Source organism: Ranitomeya imitator, chromosome 10 (assembly GCF_032444005.1).
Source record: "Ranitomeya imitator isolate aRanImi1 chromosome 10, aRanImi1.pri, whole genome shotgun sequence".
NCBI classification, from domain to species: Eukaryota; Metazoa; Chordata; class Amphibia; order Anura; family Dendrobatidae; genus Ranitomeya; species Ranitomeya imitator.
In genome coordinates, this window is record NC_091291.1 from 7,676,713 (window position 1) to 7,700,699 (window position 23,987).

Consider the following 23,987-nt stretch of genomic DNA (forward strand, 5'->3'; position numbering starts at 1 on the left):
AGTTGGTGAGGCTGCAGAATGGTTTTTGCAGGCTTTAGGCTTTCCTGAAGAGATGGGTTTTCATGTTCCGTCTGAAGGATCCAAGGGTTTTGGATAACCAGATGTGTTGAGGCGTGGAATTCCAGAGGATGGAGGATATTCGGGAGAAGTCTTGGAGGCAGTTGTGTGAGGAACGAATAAGTGTAGATGAGAGTAGGAGGTCTTGGGAGGATCAAAGATTACATGAGGGAAGATATCAGGAGATTAGTTCAGAGATATAGGGAGGGGACAGGTTGTGGATAGCTTGGTAGATCAGTGTTAGTAGTTTGAACTGGATTTGTTGGGGAATTGGGAGACAGTGGAGGGATTTGCAGAGGGGAGAAGCAGGGGAGTAGCAAGGAGAGAGGTGGATTAGCCGGGCAGCAGAGTTGAGGGCAGACTGGAGAGGTGCTAGGGAGTTAGCAGGGAGGCCACAGAGGAGAGTGTTGCAGTAATCGAGGCAGGAGATGATGGGGGCATGCACAAGAGTTTTAGTAGATTGTGGGGTTAGGAAGGGACGGATTCTGGCAATATTTTTGAGTTGGAGGCGACAGGAGGTGGCAAGAGTTTGGACGTGCGGTTTGAAGGACAGGGCAGAGTCAAGAGTTACCCCGAGGCAGCAGATTTCAGGTGCGGGAGAGAGCGTGATGCCGTTTACCATAATAGATAGATCAGGTAGGGGGGATACGCAAGATGGGGGAAAGATGATGAGTTCGGTTTTGTCTACATTTAGTTTTAGAAAGCGAGAGTTGACGAAGGAGGATATGGCTGATAGACACTCCGGGATTCTGGACAGCAGAGATGTGATATCTAGGCCAGAGAGGTAGATCTGAGTGTCGTTCGCATACAGGTGGTACTGGAAGCCATGGGACTTTATGAGTTTTCCTAGGCCAAGGGTATAGATGGAAAAAAGTAAGGGCTCTAGGACAGAGCCTTGAGGGACTCCAACAGATGGAGGGCGGGATGAGGAGGTGGTGTGGGAGTGGGAAACGCTAAATGTGCGGTCGGAAAGGTATGAGGCAATCCAGGATAGGGCAAGGTCTTTGATGCCAAGGGAAGAAATAATCTGTAGCAGTAGGCAGTGGTCGATTGTGTCAAAAGCAGAGGACAGGTCGAGAAGGATGGAAAACTGTCTGTTAGCTTTGGCTGTGAGTAAAGGTACCTTCACACTGAACGATATCGCTAGCGATCCGTGACGTTGCAGCGTCCTGGATAGTGATATCGTTTTGTTTGACACGCAGCAGCGATCGGGATCCTGCTGTGCCATCGTTGGTCGCTGCAGAAAGTCCAGAACTTTATTTCGTCGCTAGACTCCCTGCAGACATCGCTGAATCGGCGTGTGTGACGCCGATTCAGCGATGTCTTCACTGGTAAGCAGGGTAAACATTGGGTTACTAAGCGCAGGGCCGCGCTTAGTAACCCGATGCTTACCCTGCTTACCAGTGTAAACGTAAAAAAAACCAAACACTACATACTTACCTTCCGCTGTCTGTCCCCGGCGCTCTGCTTCTCTGCACTGTAAGCGCCGGCCAGCTGGAAAGCAGAGCACAGCGGTGACGTCACCGCTCTGCTTTCCGGCCGCTGTGCTTACACAGGGCAGAGAAGCAGAGCGCCGGAGAACAGACAGCGGAAGGTAAGTATGAAGTGTTTTTTTTTTTCTTTTTACTTTTACGCTGGTAACCAGGGTAAACATCGGGTTACTAAGCGAGGCCCTGCGCTTAGTAACCCGATGTTTACCCTGGTTACCCGGGGACCGGCATCGTTGGTCGCTGGAGAGCTGTCTGTGTGACAACTCTCCAGCGACCACACAGCGACGCTGCAGCGATCGTTGTCTGGATCGCTGCAGCGTCGCTTAAAGGGACACTGTCACCTGAATTTGGAGGGAACAATCTTCAGCCATGGAGGCGGGGTTTTTAGGTTTTTGATTCACCCTTTCCTTACCCGCTGGCTGCATGCTGGCTGCAATATTGGATTGGAGTTCATTCTCTGTCCTCCATAGTACACGCCTGCGCAAGGCAAGATTGCCTTGTGCAGGCATGTACTACGGAGGACAGAGAATTAACTCCAATCCAATATTGCAGCCAGCATGCAGCCAGCAGGTAAGGAAAGGGTGAATCAAAAACTCAAAAACCCCGCCTCCATGGCTGAAGATTGTTCCCTCCAAATTCAGGTGACAGTGTCCCTTTAATGTGACGGTACCTTAAGTCATTAGTAATTTTGGTCAGAGCAGTTTCGGTGGAGTGGTGGGGGCTGACGCCAGATTGGAGGTTGTCAAGGAGAGAGTTAGATGAGAGGTGGGAGGAAAGTTGAGCGTGGACATGCTGCTCAAGGAGTTTGGATGCAAACGGGAGCAGTGATATGGGGCGATAGCTGGGCATAGCAGTTGGGTCAAAGTTAGCTTTTTTGAGAATGGGTGTGATGGTGGCATGTTTGAAGGCAGAGGGGAAGGTACCAGAAGATAACGATAGGTTGAAGAGATGGGTTAGGGCTGGAATGAGCATGTTAGTGAGGTTGGGGAAGGGATGGGGTCAAGTGCACTGGTGGTGAGGTGTGATTTTGAAAGGAGGTAAGTTCTCCCTGGATGCTTGTTGGAGTTTTTTGGTGAGGTTGTTATGCCAGGGTTGCCTATTGATTTGTCGCACTTTGCCATGCATGAGAGGGGTGACTGAGTCTATGGCTGATGTGAGGGTGAAGTTATAGAAAGCAGTGGCCCTGTCCATGTCGTGGAGTGAAGATATGGAGGACAGGGGTAGAAGAGAGTCTGAGGGTCTGTGAGTGTGTAGGTATGCAAGGTTTCTGCGAGGATGTGGTAATGGCTGGACATGGGGGGCAGGTGAGGAGGACAGGTGAGGAGGACAAGGATGAGAAGGTGAGTAGATGGTGGTCAGATAGGGGGAAGGGAGAGGTTGTGAGATTAGATAAGGAACAGAGGAGGTTGAAGATGAGGTCTGGTGTATGTCCCTCTGCGTGGGTGGCTGTGGAGGACCACGGAGTGAGTCCAAAGAATGAGGTAAGGGACAGGAGCTTGGAGGCTGTTGGCTGGCAGGTGTCAGTAGGGATATTAAAGTCACCCATTATTATGGTGGGGATGTCAGGTAGAGCTGGTCTTGCGGCGGCTCAGTAGTTTGAGGATCACTGCAGGTTGTAGGCTTGTCGGAAGAGGTGAGTGTTCAGTTTCCTTTGGAAGATTTCCGTGGTAGGCGAGAGTCTGATGTGTTGGGGTAGAGAGTTCCAGAGTATAGGGGAACCACGGGAGAAGTCGTGGGAAGAAGAGATAAGAGGGGAATAGAGAAGGAGATCTTGTGAGGACCAAAGGTTGCTTGTAGGTAAGTACCAGGCGACCATGTCGCAGATGTACTGTATGGAGGAGGCAGGTTGTGGATAGTTTTGTATGTCATAGGGTTTTGAAATGGGGTCTCTGGACAATAGGAAGCCAGTGAAGGGCTTGACAGAGAGGAGAGGGTGGGGAATAGCGGGGAGACAGGTGGATTAGTCGGACAGCAGAGTTTAAGATAGATTGGAGTGGTGCAAGATTGCTAGACGGAAGGCCAGAGAGTAGGAGGTTGCAGTAGTCGAGGCGGGAGATGATAAGGGCATGCACAAGCATTTTTACAGTTTCTTGGTCAAGGAATCTATGGATCCGGGAAATGTTTTGAGCTGGAGTCGGCAGGAGGAGGCAAGGGCTTGGATATGAGGCTTGAAAGAAAGGGCAGAGTTGAGGATCACCCCGAGGCACCGAGCATGCGGGACTGGGGAAAGTGAGCAGCCATTGACAATGATGAATAGGTCTGGTGGAGGGGCAGAGTGAGATGGGGGAAAGATGATAAATTCTGTTTTGTCCATGTTCAGTTTTAGAAAGTGAGCAGAAAAGAAGACCGAGATAGCAGACAGACATTGTGGGATTTTGGAGAGTAAGGACGTGAGGTCAGGGATAGGTAGATCTGTGTGTCATTGGCGTAGAGATGGCACTGCAAACCGTGGGATTCTATGAGCTGTCCCAGGCAGAATGTGTAGATGGAGAAGAGAAGGGGTCCTAGAACTGAGCCCAGAGGAAAACCGACAGACAAGGGGCGAGGTGAGGAGATGGTGTGGGAGAGGGAGACACTGAATGTCCGGTCTGTTAGGTATGATGAGATCCAGGATAGGGCCAAGTCTGTGATACCGAGAGATGAGAGAATCTGTAGCAGGAGGGAGTGGTCCACAGTGTCAAAGGCAGAAGACAGGTCCAGGAGGAGGAGGACAGAGTAGTGTCGCTTGCTCTTGGTGGTTAATACGTCATTTGTGACTTTATCTAATAGGGCATTACATTTAAGTGCTTATATCTGCCGTTTATCTGATAACTGCCCTAAATAAAGGGTAAATTGGGCACTTAACAATCACTACTAGTGAGACCTATTAATCCCTATAGGTGCTTCTACCTAGTAATAGAGGTTGGCACCTTATGGATAAATCAGTAATGTAATGTATGTACACAGTGACTGCACCAGCAGAATAGTGAGTGCAGCTCTGGAGTATAATACAGGATGTAACTCAGGATCAGTAATGTAATATATGTACACAGTGACTCCACCAGCAGAATAGTGAGTGCAGCTCTGGAGTATAATACAGGATGTAACTCAGGATCAGTAATGTAATGTATGTACACAGTGACTGCACCACCAGAATAGTGAGTGCAGCTCTGGAGAATAATACAGGATGTAACTCAGGATCAGTAATGTAATGTATGTACACAGTGACTGCACCAGCAGAACAGTGAGTGCAGCTCTGGAGTATATTACAGGATGTAACTCAGGATCAGTAATGTAATGTATGTACACAGTGACTGCACCAGCAGAATAGCGAGTGCAGCTCTGCAGTATAATACAGGAGGTAACTCAGGATCAGTAATGTATGTACACAGTGACTGCACCATCAGAATAGTGAGTGCAGCTCTGGAGTATAATACAGGAGGTAACTCAGGATCAGTAATGTAATGTATGTACACAGTGACTGCACCAGCAGAATAGTGAGTGCAGCTCTGGAGTATAATACAGGAGGTAACTCAGGATTAGTAATGTATGTACACAGTGACTGCACCAGCAGAATAGTGAGTGCAGCTCTGGGGTATAATACAGGATGTAACTCAGCATCAGTGCATTAAAAGAGGTCTGCATGGGGTGCATTAAAAGAGGTCTGGATACACATGATGAGAGCATTATACTGCCTCTGTACAAATCCCTAGTTAGACCGCACATGGAGTACTGTGTCCAGTTTTGGGCACCGGTGCTCAGGAAGGATATAATGGAACTAGAGAATACAAAGGAGGGCAACAAAATTAATAAAGGGGATGGGAGAACTACAATACCCAGATAGATTAGCGAAATTAGGATTATTTAGTCTAGAAAAAAGACGACTGAGGGGCGATCTAATAACCATGTATAAGTATATAAGGGGACAATACAAATATCTCGCTGAGGATTTGTTTATACCAAGGAAGGTGACGGGCACAAGGGGGCATTCTTTGCGTCTGGAGGAGAGAAGGTTTTTCCACCAACATAGAAGAGGATTCTTTACTGTTAGGGCGGTGAGAATCTGGAATTGCTTGCCTGAGGAGGTGGTGATGGCGAACTCAGTCGAGGGGTTCAAGAGAGGCCTGGATGTCTTCCTGGAGCAGAACAATATTGTATCATACAATTATTAGGTTCTGTAGAAGGACGTAGATCTGGGGATTTATTATGATGGAATATAGGCTGAACTGGATGGACAAATGTCTTTTTTCGGCCGTACTAACTATGTTCCTATGTTACTATGTTACTATGTAACTCAGGATCAGTAATGTAATGTATGTACACAGTGACTGCACCAGCAGAATAGTGAGTGCAGCTCTGGGGTATAATACAGGATGTAACTCAGGATTAGTAATGTAATGTATGCACACAGTGACTGCACCAGCAGAATAGTGAGTGCAGCTCTGGAGTATAATACAGGAGGTAACTCAGGATTAGTAATGTAATGTATGTACACAGTGACTGCACCAGCAGAATAGTGAGCGCAGCTCTGGAGTATAATACAGGATGTAACTCAGGATCAGTAATGTAATGTATGCACACAGTGACTGCACCAGCAGAACAGTGAGTGCAGCTCTGGAGTATAATACAGGATGTAACTCAGCATCAGTAATGTAATGAATGTAATGTATGTACACAGTGACTGCACCAGCAGAATAGTGAGCGCAGCTCTGGAGTATAATACAGGATGTAACTCAGGATCAGTAATGTAATATATGTGCGCAGTGACTGCACCAGCAGAATAGTGAGTGCAGCTCTGGAGTATAATACAGGATGTAACTCAGCATCAGTAATGTAATGTATGTACACAGTGACTGCACCAGCAGAATAGTGAGTGCAGCTCTGGAGTATAATACAGGAGGTAACTCAGGATCAGTAATGTAATGTATGCACACAGTGACTGCACCAGCAGAATAGTGAGTGCAGCTCTGGAGTATAATACAGGAGGTAACTCAGCATCAGTAATGTAATGTATGTACACAGTGACTGCACCAGCAGAATAGTGAGTGCAGCTCTGGAGTATAATACAGGAGGTAACTCAGCATCAGTAATGTAATGCATGTACACAGTGACTGCACCAGCAGAATAGTGAGTGCAGCTCTGGGGTATAATACAGGATGTAACTCAGCATCAGTAATGTAATGCATGTACACAGTGACTGCACCAGCAGAATAGTGAGTGCAGCTCTGGAGAATAATACAGGATGTAACTCAGGATCAGTAATGTACTGTATGCACACAGTGACTGCACCAGCAGAATAGTGAGTGCAGCTCTGGGGTATAATACAGGATGTAACTCAGGATCAGTAATGTAATGTATGTACACAGTGACTGCACCAGCAGAATAGTGAGTGCAGCTCTGGAGTATAATACAGGAGGTAACTCAGGATCAGTAATGTAATGTATGTACACAGTGACTGCACCAGCAGAATAGTGAGTGCAGCTCTGGAGTATAATACAGGAGGTAACTCAGCATCAGTAATGTAATTAATGTAATGTATGTGCACAGTGACTGCCCCCAGCATCCCTCCCTTCCTGACAGGCTCAGCAGTAACAGCCAATAACAGGGGCCCTTTAAGAAGTCATGTTAAATAATATAATGAACTCTCATCCCCTTACACATAACGTTGAGCACAGCAGGGTGCGCGGAACAAAGGTAGCAACTGGAGTTTACTGCAATGAATATGGAAGGAGACAATAAGAAAATGTATGAATCGACTTCAGATGTGACCATGCAGCCCGAGCCGCTGTCGTTCCACATCCCACAGAAGGATTATCTGGTGTGGTCCATCATCAACCTGCTCTTTTTCTGCCTGCCTCTTGGAGTGGCCGCTCTCTTCTACTCCATCAAGGTAAAAATCCACATTTCTCTGAGTGATTATGCATTATTTAACTCTTCCCGAACCAGGTGATCTTGTGCCAAAAAATGCGCAAATTTTCTAATTTTTTGTTTCCAGTTTTCTTAAATAGACAGGGGTGATGATGATGATGATGATGATGATGATGATGATGTATCTTTACTTCATTTTAAATTTTACAGGATTTTTTTTTGAAGGGTTAGTCATAAAAAAATAATTCTTCCATTGTTTTCTTTTTAGTTTATCTTTACAGCATTCGCTGCAGCAGCTTCTGTGTTATAAATCAGCTGACGCCCAGTGGGAATAGCGCAGGCTCAGCTCCCGAGCCCGCACATACATGAATTGTCCATTCTGCTGTGTGACGTCGTCAATATTTACACAATTTGTATCTTTTATTCTTTTCTCTGTTTAAAAATAAAAACCATCTTCAAGTGTTTTTCCTTTAGCATTTGCTTTATTTCGCAGTAGTATTTTTTTTTAATCTTTTCCTTTTTTTCTGTTTTCTTCTTTTGTCAGTTCTACACTTTGATTTTTCTTTTTTCTTTTCCTCTTTATTTGCTTTTCCATTTCAGGATTCTGTGGTTGTTTTTCCCATCTATTTTTCCAGGGCATTTAACTTGCTTTTATTTGATGTTCTTTTTAGCTTGTTTCTTGCATAAATTGGGGAAAGAAGCTGATACTTTATGTAGTAACTAAAAATAATCCTCAGAGATGGAGAAACTGTGTTTTATGACATGACTGCTAGAAGAAAGGGGGACAGTGGAAGTTTAGATAATGGTTTTAGGATTTTATATCTCTGGACTCGCTTCGTCGTGATTTTTGTAAAGTTTCTTCCGGCAGGAAAAGCAACAAATAAATAAACATAAGTCACTTCTTATCTCTTCTTCCCATCATAACCTGCTCCTGCCCTCATTTCTCTGCACTTTACACTTCTGAAATCCTCTGTGCTGCTCAGTGCTTTGCTTGCTGTACTATGTGGTTTCTCCCCCCGCTCTTCTACCGGCCAATGACCTTCCCTGAGATCAATAGACTCCTCTCCTGAAATTCTCTGCACTGCGGAAAATCACTTTCCTCCCATTAATCTCTCCTCCCACAAGATTTTCTCCTCCATTACTGTAACCAGCATACGCCCATCCATGATGTGAAAGCACACATGCCGACTTACATGGAAGACCTGCCATATTCCCAAGAGATTGCAAGTTTCAAAAGCCTTCCATAAAGCAGATTTCCCTCGGGTACTAATGGACAATCAGAGGAACTGTCTATTAGGCCGGGGTCACACTAGAGAGACACACGACTGAGAGGCGCAAAAACAACGCATTGTACTCGTACCAATGATTCTCTATGGGGCAGCTCCCATCAGCCGTATGTTTCTCGACCGTATTTTACAGGTTGAGAAAATCGCAGCATGATGCGATTGTCAGCGTATTACGCCCGAAGTACGCCAATGCAAGTCTACGGGGGCGAGAAAAATACGGATTACACACGAACCATCAGTGTGACTTGTGAGAAATACGCAGCGGTGTCCTATAGAAAAGCTGCCAATTCAGTGCGGTGTACAGTAAAATCACACTGACAGGTTAGAATAGAATAGATAGAATAAATGTCTACACATAGAATAGGTTTATATATATGTCAGTGAGACATATATATATACATATATTTATATTTCATACAGAGCTAGATAGCAGAAAAGCCGGTAATTCAATTATCGGCTTTTGCTAAATAATTATCGAACCCGACAGATTATGAGACATGGGTTTCATACAGTAAGCCATTGCATATCCGTTATATTTGTACATATCCCTCACTAATAATGTTAGTAGTGTGTGTGTGCAAAATTTGGGAGCTAATTATTATTATTATTATTATTTATTGTTATAGCGCCATTTATTCCATGGCGCTTTACATGTGAGGAGGGGTATACATAATAAAAACAAGTACAATAATCTTAAACAATACAAGTCATAACTGGTACAGGAGGAATGAGGACCCTGCCCGCGAAGGCTCACAATCTACAAGGGATGGGTGAGAATACAACCCTAACCCTAATTAATTAATTCAGGTAAAAAATGTAATTTCCTCTGCCAGAGAGGGGAAGCCAGTGACTGAGGGCAGATATTAATAGCCTGGAGAGGGTCCACGGTTATTGGCCCCAACCCGACTAAAAAAATCAGCCCCCATCCACCCCAGAAAAGGCACATCTGTAAGATAAACCTATTCCGGCACTTAGCCACTCTCTTCCCACTACCCTGTAGCGGTGGCATATGGGGTAATAAGGGGTTAATGTCACCTTGCTATTGTAAGGTGACATTACGCCTGGTTAATAATGGCGAGCAGTCAATAAGACACCTATCCATATTAATCCAATAGTAATAAAGTGTTAAAAATACATGATTAAGGGAGCTTAGTCTCCAGAAATGCATTGAGATTCTTACCCATATGGTTTGTGCTGAAGTTTGTATCCTCCATGTTTAAGTTTGTGAATAAAGAAAACTTTTTTTCACGGATTCGGTGAAGCTGGACATTTTTTTCTTTTGGATTCTACACGCCTGGACACAGTGGGTCCGTGCTCCCAAAACTCAGCTTATGCATCACGGGTGAGCTGGTTTATACTCCTTCTCTTAAAAATACACACACACACACACACACACTATGAATAAAGTATTTTAATGAAATAAATAAACACACAGGTTTATCTTTATTGTACACTCAATCCAACCGAAGACCCTCGTTCTCCTGAAAAAAATTCCAAAATAAAAAAGCAACAATATCCCATACCTGTCCGCCGTACATTCAAGTCCCACGCTGTAAATCCATCTCAAGGGGTTAAATACATTTACATCCAGGAGCCTGCTAATGCTGCCGCTTCCGGCTGTAAAAGACTGTGGAATGAATAAAATTCGGGGGCGCAGCTTCAGTGACTAGCGGTACCATCACCAAAGCTATTCAGAAACTTTCTTATTGACCTCTCTCCATTATTAACCAGGCTTACTGTCACCTTATAATAGCAAGGTGACATTAACCCCTTATTACACCATATGCCACCGCCACAGAGCAGTGGGAAGTGAGTGGCTAAGTGCCAGAATAGGCGCATCTTCCAGATGCGCCTTTTCTGGGGTGGCTGGGGGCAGGTGTTTTTAGCCAGGGGGGGGCCAATAACCGTGGACCCTCTCCAGGCTATTAATATCTGCCCTCAGTCACTGGCTTTCCCTCTCTGGCGGAGAAAATTGTTTGGGAGCCAACACCATTTTTTCCGTGAATTAACCCTTTAATTTAACACCTACAGCTCCAAAGTTTTACACACACACTACTAACATTATTAGTGAGGGACATATAAAAATATAACGGATATGAAATCGTTTACTGTATGTAACCATGTGTCATATTCTGTCGGGTTCGGTAAGGATTTAGCAAAAGCCGACAATTGAATTACTGGCTTTTCTGCTATCTAACTCTGTATGAAATATAAATATAAATATATATATATGTGTCTCACTGACATATATATATATATAGACTGTATATATGTGTTTACGAATATTTCAGCCCATGGATCCATTATATGTCCATTTTGCAAGCAGGTGAAAAAATCTCGCCATACGGATGCAATAAGGATGACACACGGATACTTTTTGGAGAAAAAAATCGAATCTTCGCATTGAATACGGATGACATACGGATCACTGTTCATGAACATTTCTGCGTATCTCGGCTGTAAAAAACGGAATGTATTTTTATACGTTAGGTGTGACGCCGGCCTTAGGGTTTGCACTTTTGTTCTTGAGCAGGAAGGCTTTTAGTGTTGTCTACACTTGGTTTGATTGTAATGGCGTTCTTCTCTTCAGACTTAGGTTTCGCTTATAACACTTTTGTGCCTTCTCACTTGCAGTGATTGTTGCCAATTACTGCGCTAATTAATAATATAGACGAATTGTAGCGTGAGCATATAACACCCGGCGCCATCACATTGACGTTCACTCACTTTGTATCTGACTCAGGCTCGGACTGGCCCACCGGGGAACCGGAGGATCCTCCGGTGGGCCCTGGCACTGACACCTACTGGCAGGGCCCCCACTGCTCCAGGGCCCCGCCGCCTGCCGCCCGCCTTGAATACTCACCCTGCTCCAGCGATGGTCTCGGCGTCTGCACTGCAGCTCGTCCTGAACGAGCGGTCACGTGACACCGCTCATTAAGGCCATGAATATGCACATATTCATGACCTTAAATGAGCAGTGTCACATGACCGCTCAAGCAGGAAGAAGGTGCTGCGCTGGCGCCGCCGCCTGGAGTCGGGACAGAGCGCGAGGGATGTCGGCACGGCCGTGCAGTGGGACAAGTGAGTATGAGGGACGGGGGGGGATGAAGGAGGACATAAGCCGGCGCGCCGAGCGGGAGCAGAGAGATAAGCCTGCATACAGGGGGGAATATAAGCCATGCATACAGGGGGGAATATATGCCATGCATACAGGGGGGAATATATGCCATGCATACAGGGCAGACTATGAGCCATGCATACAGGGGGGGGATATGAGCCATGCACACATGGGGAGATATGAGTCATGCATACAGGAGGGGTAATATGAGCCATGTATATGGGATGGCAGGGAGATGAGCCATGCATACAGGAGGGGGGTCATTATACAGTATTGAGCATCATGTGTGGCCGTTATACAGTATGGAGCATCATGTGTGGCCAATGGACATTATACAGTATGGAGCATCATGTGTGGCCGTTATACAGTATGGAGCATCATTTGTGGCCATTATACAGTATTGAGCATCATGTGTGGCCATTATACAGTATGGAGAACTGTGTGGCCGTTATACAGTATGGAGCACTATGTGTGGGTGGTCATTATACAGTATGGAGCACTGTCTGGCCATTATACAGTATGGAGCATCATGTGTGGCCATTATACAGTATGGAGCATCATGTGTGGCCATTATACAGTATGGAGCATCATGTGTGGCCATTATACAGTATGGAGCATCATGTGTGGCCATTATACAGTATGGAGCATCATGTGTGGCCATTATACAGTATGAAGAACTGTGTGTGGCCATTATACAGTATGCAGCATCATGTGTGGCCATTATACAGTATGGAGCATCATGTGTGGTGGCTGTTATACAGTATTGAGCATCATGTGTGGCCATTAAACAGTATGGAGCATTATGTGCAGTCATTATACAGTATGGAGCATCATGTGTGGCCATTATACAGTATGAAGAACTGTGTGTGGCCATTATACAGTATGCAGCATCATGTGTGGCCATTATACAGTATGGAGCATCATGTGTGGTGGCCGTTATACAGTATTGAGCATCATGTGTGGCCATTAAACAGTATGGAGCATCATGTGCAGTCATTATACAGTATGGAGCATCATGTGGGGCCATTATACAGTATGGAGCATCATGTGTGGTGGCCGTTATACAGTATTGAGCATCATGTGTGGCCATTAAACAGCATGGAGCATCATGTGCAGTCATTATACAGTATGGAGCATCATGTGGGGCCATTATACAGTATGGAGCATCATGTGTGGCCATTATACAGTATGGAGCATCATGTGTGGTGGCCGTTATACAGTATTGAGCATCATGTGTGGCCATTATACAGTATGGAGCACTGTGTGGCCATATTTTTGTTTGCTTATAATTATTGTATATCAAACAGTGTGATCAGCAGTGCTAAATGGCTGCGGTTGGGACGTGGATATGGGTGTGACTAGTTGTGAAATGGGTGTGGTCAGAGGCGTGGCCTAAAATTTGCTGTGGCGCACTACGCGCGCCACAAACTTTATACCTCCTTCCCTTCTTCAAAAGTTGGGAGGTATGGTACCACATTTGCCAGATCACGGCAAGTGCCGCAAATCCCATAGGGAATGAATGAGGCCAAACGCAGTGTTGCCATAAGTGATCCGTTACGCGGCAGATGCAGAAAAACTGCCGGATCTGCTGCAAAAGGCGACTTTCACATCAGCGATTCTTGCCAAAGTCACTGCCGATAGTGTCATACTCACCAAAGGGGGAGGCAGCGCTAAAAGTGCCTGGGGCAGCAGAAACTCTAAATACGGCCCTGGGGGGCTACATTATATTCTGTGGGGGGACTGCATTATACTCAGGGTACTACATTATATTATGGGGGGCTACATCATACTATATGAGGGATTACAGTATACTCTATGGGGGGCTGCATTATATTATGTGGTGGGGCTGCATTATTCTCTCAGGGGACTACATAATATTATGGGGGCTACATCATACTATATGAGGGGGCTGCATTATATTCTGTGGTGGAACTGCATTCTCTCAGGGGACTACAATATATTCTGTGGTGGGTGGCATTATACTATATGAGGGGGGGCTGCATTATACCCTATGGGGTGCTACATTATATTCTATGGTGGGGACTGTGTCATACCTGAGAGGGTTGCATTATATTTTGTGGGGTGCTGCATTATATTCTATGAGAGGGGACTGCATTATATTTTATGAGGGGGCTACATTATATTCTGTGAGGGGGCTACCCCAACCCTTGCTACATTATTAAGACGTGAACTACCTTATATTATACCCTGATATTAGTGCTTTTTACCGCACAATTGGTGGTCTTGTATCTATTTCTATGTAGCTACATAGTGGGCCCCAAGAATGATTTTCTCTGGTGGGCCCAAGGTGCTCCAGTCCGACGCTGATCTGACTTATGGCATTATGACACGTGCACTTGCGCTAATCCCTACTAATAGCTCTTGCACAAGCGCACACTGATACTTCTGGACAAGGTTTTCACAATGCCCTTTTTTCAGCTTCACTTGACAAGTATTTGGTAATTGCTGTATCATTTCATTATAAATAGACACAATGCATGCATTTTCCCTTTACCCCTGAAAAAGCCAAATTGAGGTGGCGAAACGTGTAGGTAAATTTTCTCCCACATTTGGTTACATTTGGCTTCAGCCTATCTCCTGTTTAGATTGGGGTAATTTGGGTGGTACCTCACCTATCTGCATGTGGACTCAACTTGTGATGGATGATACAGTATACAACTGGCTAATTTATTGTCTGTCCCGGATTTCGCTGGTTGGTACTGTTCTCCTTTTCTCTGATTTGTGTGGTAATAGATGACATAGCGCTTAATGTTTACTTTATATACTGTCCTCAGTTAGTGAGGATTTGAGCTTTTATGCTTCGCTATTTTGTTCCATATTTATACTGTTTCTCCAATGCAACTTATTGAACATATTTTCATTATCTGTGATCCTAGAGATTGGGTGTTAGGATAGATGGAGTATTATCATCGCACCCTTGCATATAATGGAACTGTTTCTAAACTTTTAAGTATTTTTACTTAGTTATTATATGTCGTACACGAATTTAATACAATTCTGATTTTTTTATATATTTTTTTGTTTTTGGAGTGTTTGCTCTTGAGTTGATTTTTCCCCTTTTAGTGGTTTCCATCTTTGTTATGTTTTCATTATGACTCTTACAGTTTCACCAATGTTTTGCAGAAACAGATCTAATTAACAAGTCTTTTTATGCTCCTTGCACCATTATTATTATTATTTATTATTATTATAGCGCCATTTATTCCATGGCGCTTTACATGTGAGGAGGGGTACACATAATAAAAAACAAGTACAATAATCTTGAACAATATAAGTCACAGCTGGTACAGGAGGAGAGAGGACCCTGCCCGCGAGGGCTCACAATCTACAAGGGATGGGTGAGGATACAGTAGGTGAGGGTAGAGCTGGTCATGCAGCGGTTTGGTCGATCGGTGGTAACTGCAGGTTGTAGGCTTGTCGGAAGAGGTGGGTCTTCAGGTTCTTTTTGAAGGTTTCAATGGTAGGCGAGAGTCTATGTTGGGGTAGAGAGTTCCAGAGTAGGGGTGATGCGCGAGAGAAATCTTGTATATGATTGTGGGAAGAGGAGATAAGAGGGGAGTAGAGAAGGAGATCTTGTGAGGATCGGAGGTTGCGTGTAGGTAAGTACCGGGAGACGAGGTCACAGATGTATGGAGGAGACAGGTTGTGGATGGCTTTGTATGTCATGGTTAGGCTTTTGTACTGGAGTCTCTGGGTAATGGGGAGCCAGTGAAGGGATTGACAGAGGGGAGAGGCCGGGGAATAGCGGGGGGACAGGTGGATTAGTCGGGCAGCAGAGTTTAGAATAGATTGGAGGGGTGCCAGAGTGTTAGAGGGGAGGCCACAGAGCAGGAGGTTACAGTAGTCAAGGTGAGAGATGATGAGGACATGGACTAGGGTTTTTTGCAGATTCTTGGTTTAGGATTGTACGGATCTGTGAAATATTTTGAGTTGTAGTCTGCAGAAGGTGGAAAGGGCTTCAATATGTGGTTTGAAGGAGAGATCAGACTCAGGGATTACCACAAGGCAGCGAGCTTGTGGGACTGGGGAGAGTGGGCAGCCATTTACTTTAATGGATAGGGAGAGTTCCCCCACCTCACTTGACTGAGAGAGTCAAGTGAGATGGGGAAAGATGATGAATTCTGTTTTGTCCATGTTTAGTTTTAATACAGGAAGGATATATATCTTTGCACCGTGTTAGCCAGTAGATAGAAAAATATTTAGAATTGAGAGTCCTCAGTGGTTGATACTTTTTAATGGCTAACTGAAAATAAGGTAACAAATTGCAGCTTTCAAGACTACTGAGGTCTCTTCATTAGGCATAAACTAATAGAAAATCTGAAGAATCACATATTTATACACAACACAGCACAGAAATAATGCAATAGATAAGACAAGTGACGTGAAGCAGAACTATCATTATAGGCGAGGGATGAACATAAATATTATTATAATATATATATAATATATTATAATAAACATTATAATTATACTTACCTGTCCAGCGTCACGTCCTCCCGTCCCGCTGTCTCCTTGTCACATCTGCTTCCAGGGCCGCTCATCAACTGCCGGCAGTATTCACTGCACTCCGCAGTCTTAGGCTTTTTCAGGCAGTGTTCATGCAGTGACGTCACCACATGAACACTGCCGGAAAAAGCCGAAGACTGCGGAGAGCAGTGAATACCGGCAGAAGGTAATGAGCGGCCCTGGAAGCAGATGTGACAAGGAGACAGCGGGACGGGAGGACGCGATGCTGGACAGGTAAGTATAATTATAATGTTTATTATTGATTTCTTGCTTTTTTACAGCCCAAACTGGACCTGAACTGTAACACGGGTTTCCCATGGAAACCTGTGTTCGGGACTGCGTGACTGAACACTATGTGCTCGGTACGGTCCCGAACTTTACAGTTTGGGTTCGCCCATCCCTATTCTGGATTAATTCTTCCATAGCTCCACACACTTCTATGATGCACTTGTGTGATGCACTGGGCAGACTGACGTCTTGGCAGACTTATGGTTTGCAATATATTTGCTAGAAAGTGCATTCAGGTGTGAAGCAGAGAGGAGTGGTCTGTGCCCATCTTGGTCACATAATTAAGACTGAGCCATATGCAGATGCCATCAATAAATCATTCCTTTTATTTACAGACCCGCGACGCCAACTATCAGAATAACGCAGTCCTGGCACTCAAGCACTCCGGAACCGCCTACGGACTAAATATCAGCGCTACAGTGGTCGGGATCATCCTAATTATTATCATCATTATCATTCGTTGCAGCTCAGCAACATAAATCTTTGTAAACTGAAATAAAATAGTAAAAAAATGCAAACAATTCTGAACGCATGTCAATTTTTCTGATATTGGCTGATTATCGCTTGTACTGGCACCAAGATTTCATGACGCTTTGAACTTTATATTATTGTAAATTGTGGTCAATATTCATTCTGCTTGTATTATAAAAATTGAAAAATTGAACATTTTCCGACACTTTTGAAAAAGTTTACAACTTTCAACATTTGAATTTTAATTCTGCTCGTAAATCAGACATAGTGAATAAATAATATGGGCAATAAATTGACTTTTTCTTGATCTCATTTTTGAAAACTCCTTTTAATTCTTTTCGTAATGTTACAAGGCAGGTAAGTTTTACTACAATTCTTCAAATTTTCATGAACATTTAAACATCTCCATTTTTAGGACCTAATTCACTTCTAAAGGGAACTGAATTGATTCCTAAAGTCGCTTTATTTTTAATCCGGCACAGCTCAGAGTCTTCAAAACATCATTTAAGAAATGTGTTAACTTATTAGAAAGTTTACGAAAAAAGTGAGTTAGTTAGAGAGTGTTACCGGTATTAAAGCAAAGTAGATACAAAGTTTGGGTTTATTTGATTTCAAACACGCGGCTAATGACAAACAAGCACCACTCCGTGTTTATTAACCTGATTCTGCTGATCAGGATCAAGAAATGTATCTAGGGGGCGCAGTGAACATTTTGACCTCAAGAGAGTCACATAGGATTTATTAGAATTGGACCAACAAAATAAAAATGTTAATTTTCCAAAAATATTTACTTGTAACACCACGTTTTCAAACATTGATGATGTGCGTCACACTCCGTTTTACCCCCATGGAATGAAGTCAGCGGCAGCACTGAAAGACCCAAAAAAGGGAGAGGGCGGGAGAGAAGAGATGGAAGGACTGGGTGGATTGCTGCGGATGGGTATGGAGATGGCCGAGGAGAGAGGAGTAGGTCATAATATACAAGGGAGCTTATTAATACCATTCCGGGAAGGGTAAATATATCAGATTGATTTATTATACATCACTGAGCCTGTGGGCTACAGCTAGGTGACAAGGGACAATCCCTTCAACTCCAACACTGCAATAGACCACAATATTTCGCTCACTTGCAATCCATCTTATATCAAGATGCTTTTTTAAATGTTCAGATAAGGACGGGTACCTGGTCCATTGAGCCTGCATGGGACACTAAACTAAAGCTGCTTGGATCAAAGTTCTAAAGAATTATGTGTTATTGTCAACTGAACAACCATAGAAGTATTACATAAATACAGATTGACATTAATTATGATATCAAGAGGACAATTAATAAAGTGTTATATATAAAATCCCCATAAAAACAACGCCCTATTAGATAAAGGGCAGATATGAGCACTTAAATGTAATACCATATTATTTTCATAATTATTATTATTCATTTTTATAGCGCCATTTATTCCATTGGGGTTAACATGTGAGAGGGGCATACACAGACAAGTACAATCATCATGAGTAATACAAGGCACACACAGGTACAGAAGAAGGGAGGACCCTGCCCACGAGGGCTGACAGTCTGCAGGGGATGGGTGAAGATACACTAGGAGAGGGTATTATTATTATTTATTTATATAGCACCATTAATTCCATGTTGCTGTACATGAGAAAGGGGTCACATACAGGGTTATAGATATCATTTACAGTACACAAATTTATGATGACAGACTGGTACAGAGGGGAGAGGACCCTGTCCTTGCGGACTTACATTCTACGGGATACTGGGGAAGAGACAGAAGGTCGGGGATGCGGCAGCTCGGGCAGTTGGTGAGGTGGCAGCTCGGGCAGTTGGTGAGGTGGCAGCTCGGGCAGTTGGTGAGGCGGCAGCTCGGGCAGTTGGTGAGGCTGCAGAATGGTTTTTGCAGGCTTTAGGCTTTCCTGAAGAGATGGGTTTTCATGTTCCGTCTGAAGGATCCAAGGGTTTTGGATAACCAGATGTGTTGAGGCGTGGAATTCCAGAGGATGGAGGATATTCGGGAGAAGTCTTGGAGGCAGTTGTGTGAGGAACGAATAAGTGTAGATGAGAGTAGGAGGTCTTGGGAGGATCAAAGATTACATGAGGGAAGATATCAGGAGATTAGTTCAGAGATATAGGGAGGGGACAGGTTGTGGATAGCTTGGTAGATCAGTGTTAGTAGTTTGAACTGGATTTGTTGGGGAATTGGGAGACAGTGGAGGGATTTGCAGAGGGGAGAAGCAGGGGAGTAGCAAGGAGAGAGGTGGATTAGCCGGGCAGCAGAGTTGAGGGCAGACTGGAGAGGTGCTAGGGAGTTAGCAGGGAGGCCACAGAGGAGAGTGTTGCAGTAATCGAGGCAGGAGATGATGGGGGCATGCACAAGAGTTTTAGTAGATTGTGGGGTTAGGAAGGGACGGATTCTGGCAATATTTTTGAGTTGGAGGCGACAGGAGGTGGCAAGAGTTTGGACGTGCGGTTTGAAGGACAGGGCAGAGTCAAGAGTTACCCCGAGGCAGCAGATTTCAGGTGCGGGAGAGAGTGTGATGCCGTTTACCATAATAGATAGATCAGGTAGGGGGGATACGCAAGATGGGGGAAAGATGATGAGTTCGGTTTTGTCTACATTTAGTTTTAGAAAGCGAGAGTTGACGAAGGAGGATATGGCTGATAGACACTCCGGGATTCTGGACAGCAGAGATGTGATATCTAGGCCAGAGAGGTAGATCTGAGTGTCGTTCGCATACAGGTGGTACTGGAAGCCATGGGACTTTATGAGTTTTCCTAGGCCAAGGGTATAGATGGAAAAAAGTAAGGGCTCTAGGACAGAGCCTTGAGGGACTCCAACAGATGGAGGGCGGGATGAGGAGGTGGTGTGGGAGTGGGAAACGCTAAATGTGCGGTCGGAAAGGTATGAGGCAATCCAGGATAGGGCAAGGTCTTTGATGCCAAGGGAAGAAATAATCTGTAGCAGTAGGCAGTGGTCGATTGTGTCAAAAGCAGAGGACAGGTCGAGAAGGATGGAAAACTGTCTGTTAGCTTTGGCTGTGAGTAAAGGTACCTTCACACTGAACGATATCGCTAGCGATCCGTGACGTTGCAGCGTCCTGGATAGCGATATCGTTTAGTTTGACACGCAGCAGCGATCGGGATCCTGCTGTGCCATCGTTGGTCGCTGCAGAAAGTCCAGAACTTTATTTCGTCGCTAGACTCCCTGCAGACATCGCTGAATCGGCGTGTGTGACGCCGATTCAGCGATGTCTTCACTGGTAAGCAGGGTAAACATTGGGTTACTAAGCGCAGGGCCGCGCTTAGTAACCCGATGCTTACCCTGGTTACCAGTGTAAACGTAAAAAAAACCAAACACTACATACTTACCTTCCGCTGTCTGTCCCCGGCGCTCTGCTTCTCTGCACTGTAAGCGCCGGCCAGCTGGAAAGCAGAGCACAGCGGTGACGTCACCGCTCTGCTTTCTGGCCGCTGTGCTTACACAGGGCAGAGAAGCAGAGCGCCAGAGAACAGACAGCGGAAGGTAAGTATGAAGTGTTTTTTTTTTTCTTTTTACTTTTACGCTGGTAACCAGGGTAAACATCGGGTTACTAAGCGAGGCCCTGCGCTTAGTAACCCGATGTTTACCCTGGTTACCCGGGGACCGGCATCGTTGGTCGCTGGAGAGCTGTCTGTGTGACAACTCTCCAGCGACCACACAGCGACGCTGCAGCGATCGTTGTCTGGATCGCTGCAGCGTCGCTTAAAGGGACACTGTCACCTGAATTTGGAGGGAACAATCTTCAGCCATGGAGGCGGGGTTTTTAGGTTTTTGATTCACCCTTTCCTTACCCGCTGGCTGCAATATTGGATTGGAGTTCATTCTCTGTCCTCCATAGTACACGCCTGCGCAAGGCAAGATTGCCTTGTGCAGGCATGTACTACGGAGGACAGAGAATTAACTCCAATCCAATATTGCAGCCAGCATGCAGCCAGCGGGTAAGGAAAGGGTGAATCAAAAACTCAAAAACCCCGCCTCCATGGCTGAAGATTGTTCCCTCCAAATTCAGGTGACAGTGTCCCTTTAATGTGACGGTACCTTAAGTCATTAGTAATTTTGGTCAGAGCAGTTTCGGTGGAGTGGTGGGGGCTGACGCCAGATTGGAGGTTGTCAAGGAGAGAGTTAGATGAGAGGTGGAAGGAAAGTTGAGCGTGGACATGCTGCTCAAGGAGTTTGGATGCAAACGGGAGCAGTGATATGGGGCGATAGCTGGGCATAGCAGTTGGGTCAAAGTTAGCTTTTTTGAGAATGGGTGTGATGGTGGCATGTTTGAAGGCAGAGGGGAAGGTACCAGAAGATAACGATAGGTTGAAGAGATGGGTTAGGGCTGGAATGAGCATGTTAGTGAGGTTGGGGAAGGGATGGGGTCAAGTGCACTGGTGGTGAGGTGTGATTTTGAAAGGAGGCAAGTTCTCCCTGGATGCTTGTTGGAGTTTTTTGGTGAGGTTGTTATGCCAGGGTTGCCTATTGATTTGTCGCACTTTGCCATGCATGAGAGGGGTGACTGAGTCTATGGCTGATGTGAGGGTGAAGTTATAGAAAGCAGTGGCCCTGTCCATGTCGTGGAGTGAAGATATGGAGGACAGGGGTAGAAGAGAGTCTGAGGGTCTGTGAGTGTGTAGGTATGCAAGGTTTCTGCGAGGATGTGGTAATGGCTGGACATGGGGGGCAGGTGAGGAGGACAGGTGAGGAGGACAAGGATGAGAAGGTGAGTAGATGGTGGTCAGATAGGGGGAAGGGAGAGGTTGTGAGATTAGATAAGGAACAGAGGAGGTTGAAGATGAGGTCTGGTGTATGTCCCTCTGCGTGGGTGGCTGTGGAGGACCACGGAGTGAGTCCAAAGAATGAGGTAAGGGACAGGAGCTTGGAGGCTGTTGGCTGGCAGGTGTCAGTAGGGATATTAAAGTCACCCATTATTATGGTGGGGATGTCAGGTAGAGCTGGTCTTGCGGCGGCTCAGTAGTTTGAGGATCACTGCAGGTTGTAGGCTTGTCGGAAGAGGTGAGTGTTCAGTTTCCTTTGGAAGATTTCCGTGGTAGGCGAGAGTCTGATGTGTTGGGGTAGAGAGTTCCAGAGTATAGGGGAACCACGGGAGAAGTCGTGGGAAGAAGAGATAAGAGGGGAATAGAGAAGGAGATCTTGTGAGGACCAAAGGTTGCTTGTAGGTAAGTACCAGGCGACCATGTCGCAGATGTACTGTATGGAGGAGGCAGGTTGTGGATAGTTTTGTATGTCATAGGGTTTTGAAATGGGGTCTCTGGACAATAGGAAGCCAGTGAAGGGCTTGACAGAGAGGAGAGGGTGGGGAATAGCGGGGAGACAGGTGGATTAGTCGGACAGCAGAGTTTAAGATAGATTGGAGTGGTGCAAGATTGCTAGACGGAAGGCCAGAGAGTAGGAGGTTGCAGTAGTCGAGGCGGGAGATGATAAGGGCATGCACAAGCATTTTTACAGTTTCTTGGTCAAGGAATCTATGGATCCGGGAAATGTTTTGAGCTGGAGTCGGCAGGAGGAGGCAAGGGCTTGGATATGAGGCTTGAAAGAAAGGGCAGAGTTGAGGATCACCCCGAGGCACCGAGCATGCGGGACTGGGGAAAGTGAGCAGCCATTGACAATGATGAATAGGTCTGGTGGAGGGGCAGAGTGAGATGGGGGAAAGATGATAAATTCTGTTTTGTCCATGTTCAGTTTAAAAAGTGAGCAGAAAAGAAGACCGAGATAGCAGACAGACATTGTGGGATTTTGGAGAGTAAGGACGTGAGGTCAGGGATAGGTAGATCTGTGTGTCATTGGCGTAGAGATGGCACTGCAAACCGTGGGATTCTATGAGCTGTCCCAGGCAGAATGTGTAGATGGAGAAGAGAAGGGGTCCTAGAACTGAGCCCTGAGGAAAACCGACAGACAAGGGGCGAGGTGAGGAGATGGTGTGGGAGAGGGAGACACTGAATGTCCGGTCTGTTAGGTATGATGAGATCCAGGATAGGGCCAAGTCTGTGATACCGAGAGATGAGAGAATCTGTAGCAGGAGGGAGTGGTCCACAGTGTCAAAGGCAGAAGACAGGTCCAGGAGGAGGAGGACAGAGTAGTGTCGCTTGCTCTTGGTGGTTAATACGTCATTTGTGACTTTATCTAATAGGGCATTACATTTAAGTGCTTATATCTGCCGTTTATCTGATAACTGCCCTAAATAAAGGGTAAATTGGGCACTTAATCACTACTAGTGAGACCTATTAATCCCTATAGGTGCTTCTACCTAGTAATAGAGGTTGGCACCTTATGGATAAATCAGTAATGTAATGTATGTACACAGTGACTGCACCAGCAGAATAGTGAGTGCAGCTCTGGAGTATAATACAGGATGTAACTCAGGATCAGTAATGTAATATATGTACACAGTGACTCCACCAGCAGAATAGTGAGTGCAGCTCTGGAGTATAATACAGGATGTAACTCAGGATCAGTAATGTAATGTATGTACACAGTGACTGCACCACCAGAATAGTGAGTGCAGCTCTGGAGAATAATACAGGATGTAACTCAGGATCAGTAATGTAATGTATGTACACAGTGAATGCACCAGCAGAACAGTGAGTGCAGCTCTGGAGTATATTACAGGATGTAACTCAGGATCAGTAATGTAATGTATGTACACAGTGACTGCACCAGCAGAATAGCGAGTGCAGCTCTGCAGTATAATACAGGAGGTAACTCAGGATCAGTAATGTATGTACACAGTGACTGCACCATCAGAATAGTGAGTGCAGCTCTGGAGTATAATACAGGAGGTAACTCAGGATCAGTAATGTAATGTATGTACACAGTGACTGCACCAGCAGAATAGTGAGTG

At 45.2% G+C, this 23,987-nt stretch overlaps 1 protein-coding gene across 1 annotated transcript; it reads left to right on the forward strand.

The window, feature by feature from the left end:
* Nucleotides 1–7,158: 7,158 nt before the first annotated feature.
* LOC138652125 (dispanin subfamily A member 2b-like) lies at nt 7,159–17,380 on the forward strand. Its single transcript, XM_069742867.1, has 2 exons — nt 7,159–7,416; nt 16,949–17,380. The coding sequence occupies exons 1-2, from the start codon at nt 7,243–7,245 to the stop codon at nt 17,090–17,092; spliced, it is 318 nt and encodes a 105-aa protein (XP_069598968.1). The 5' UTR covers nt 7,159–7,242; the 3' UTR covers nt 17,093–17,380.
* The last annotated feature ends 6,607 nt before the right edge of the window (nt 17,381–23,987 follow it).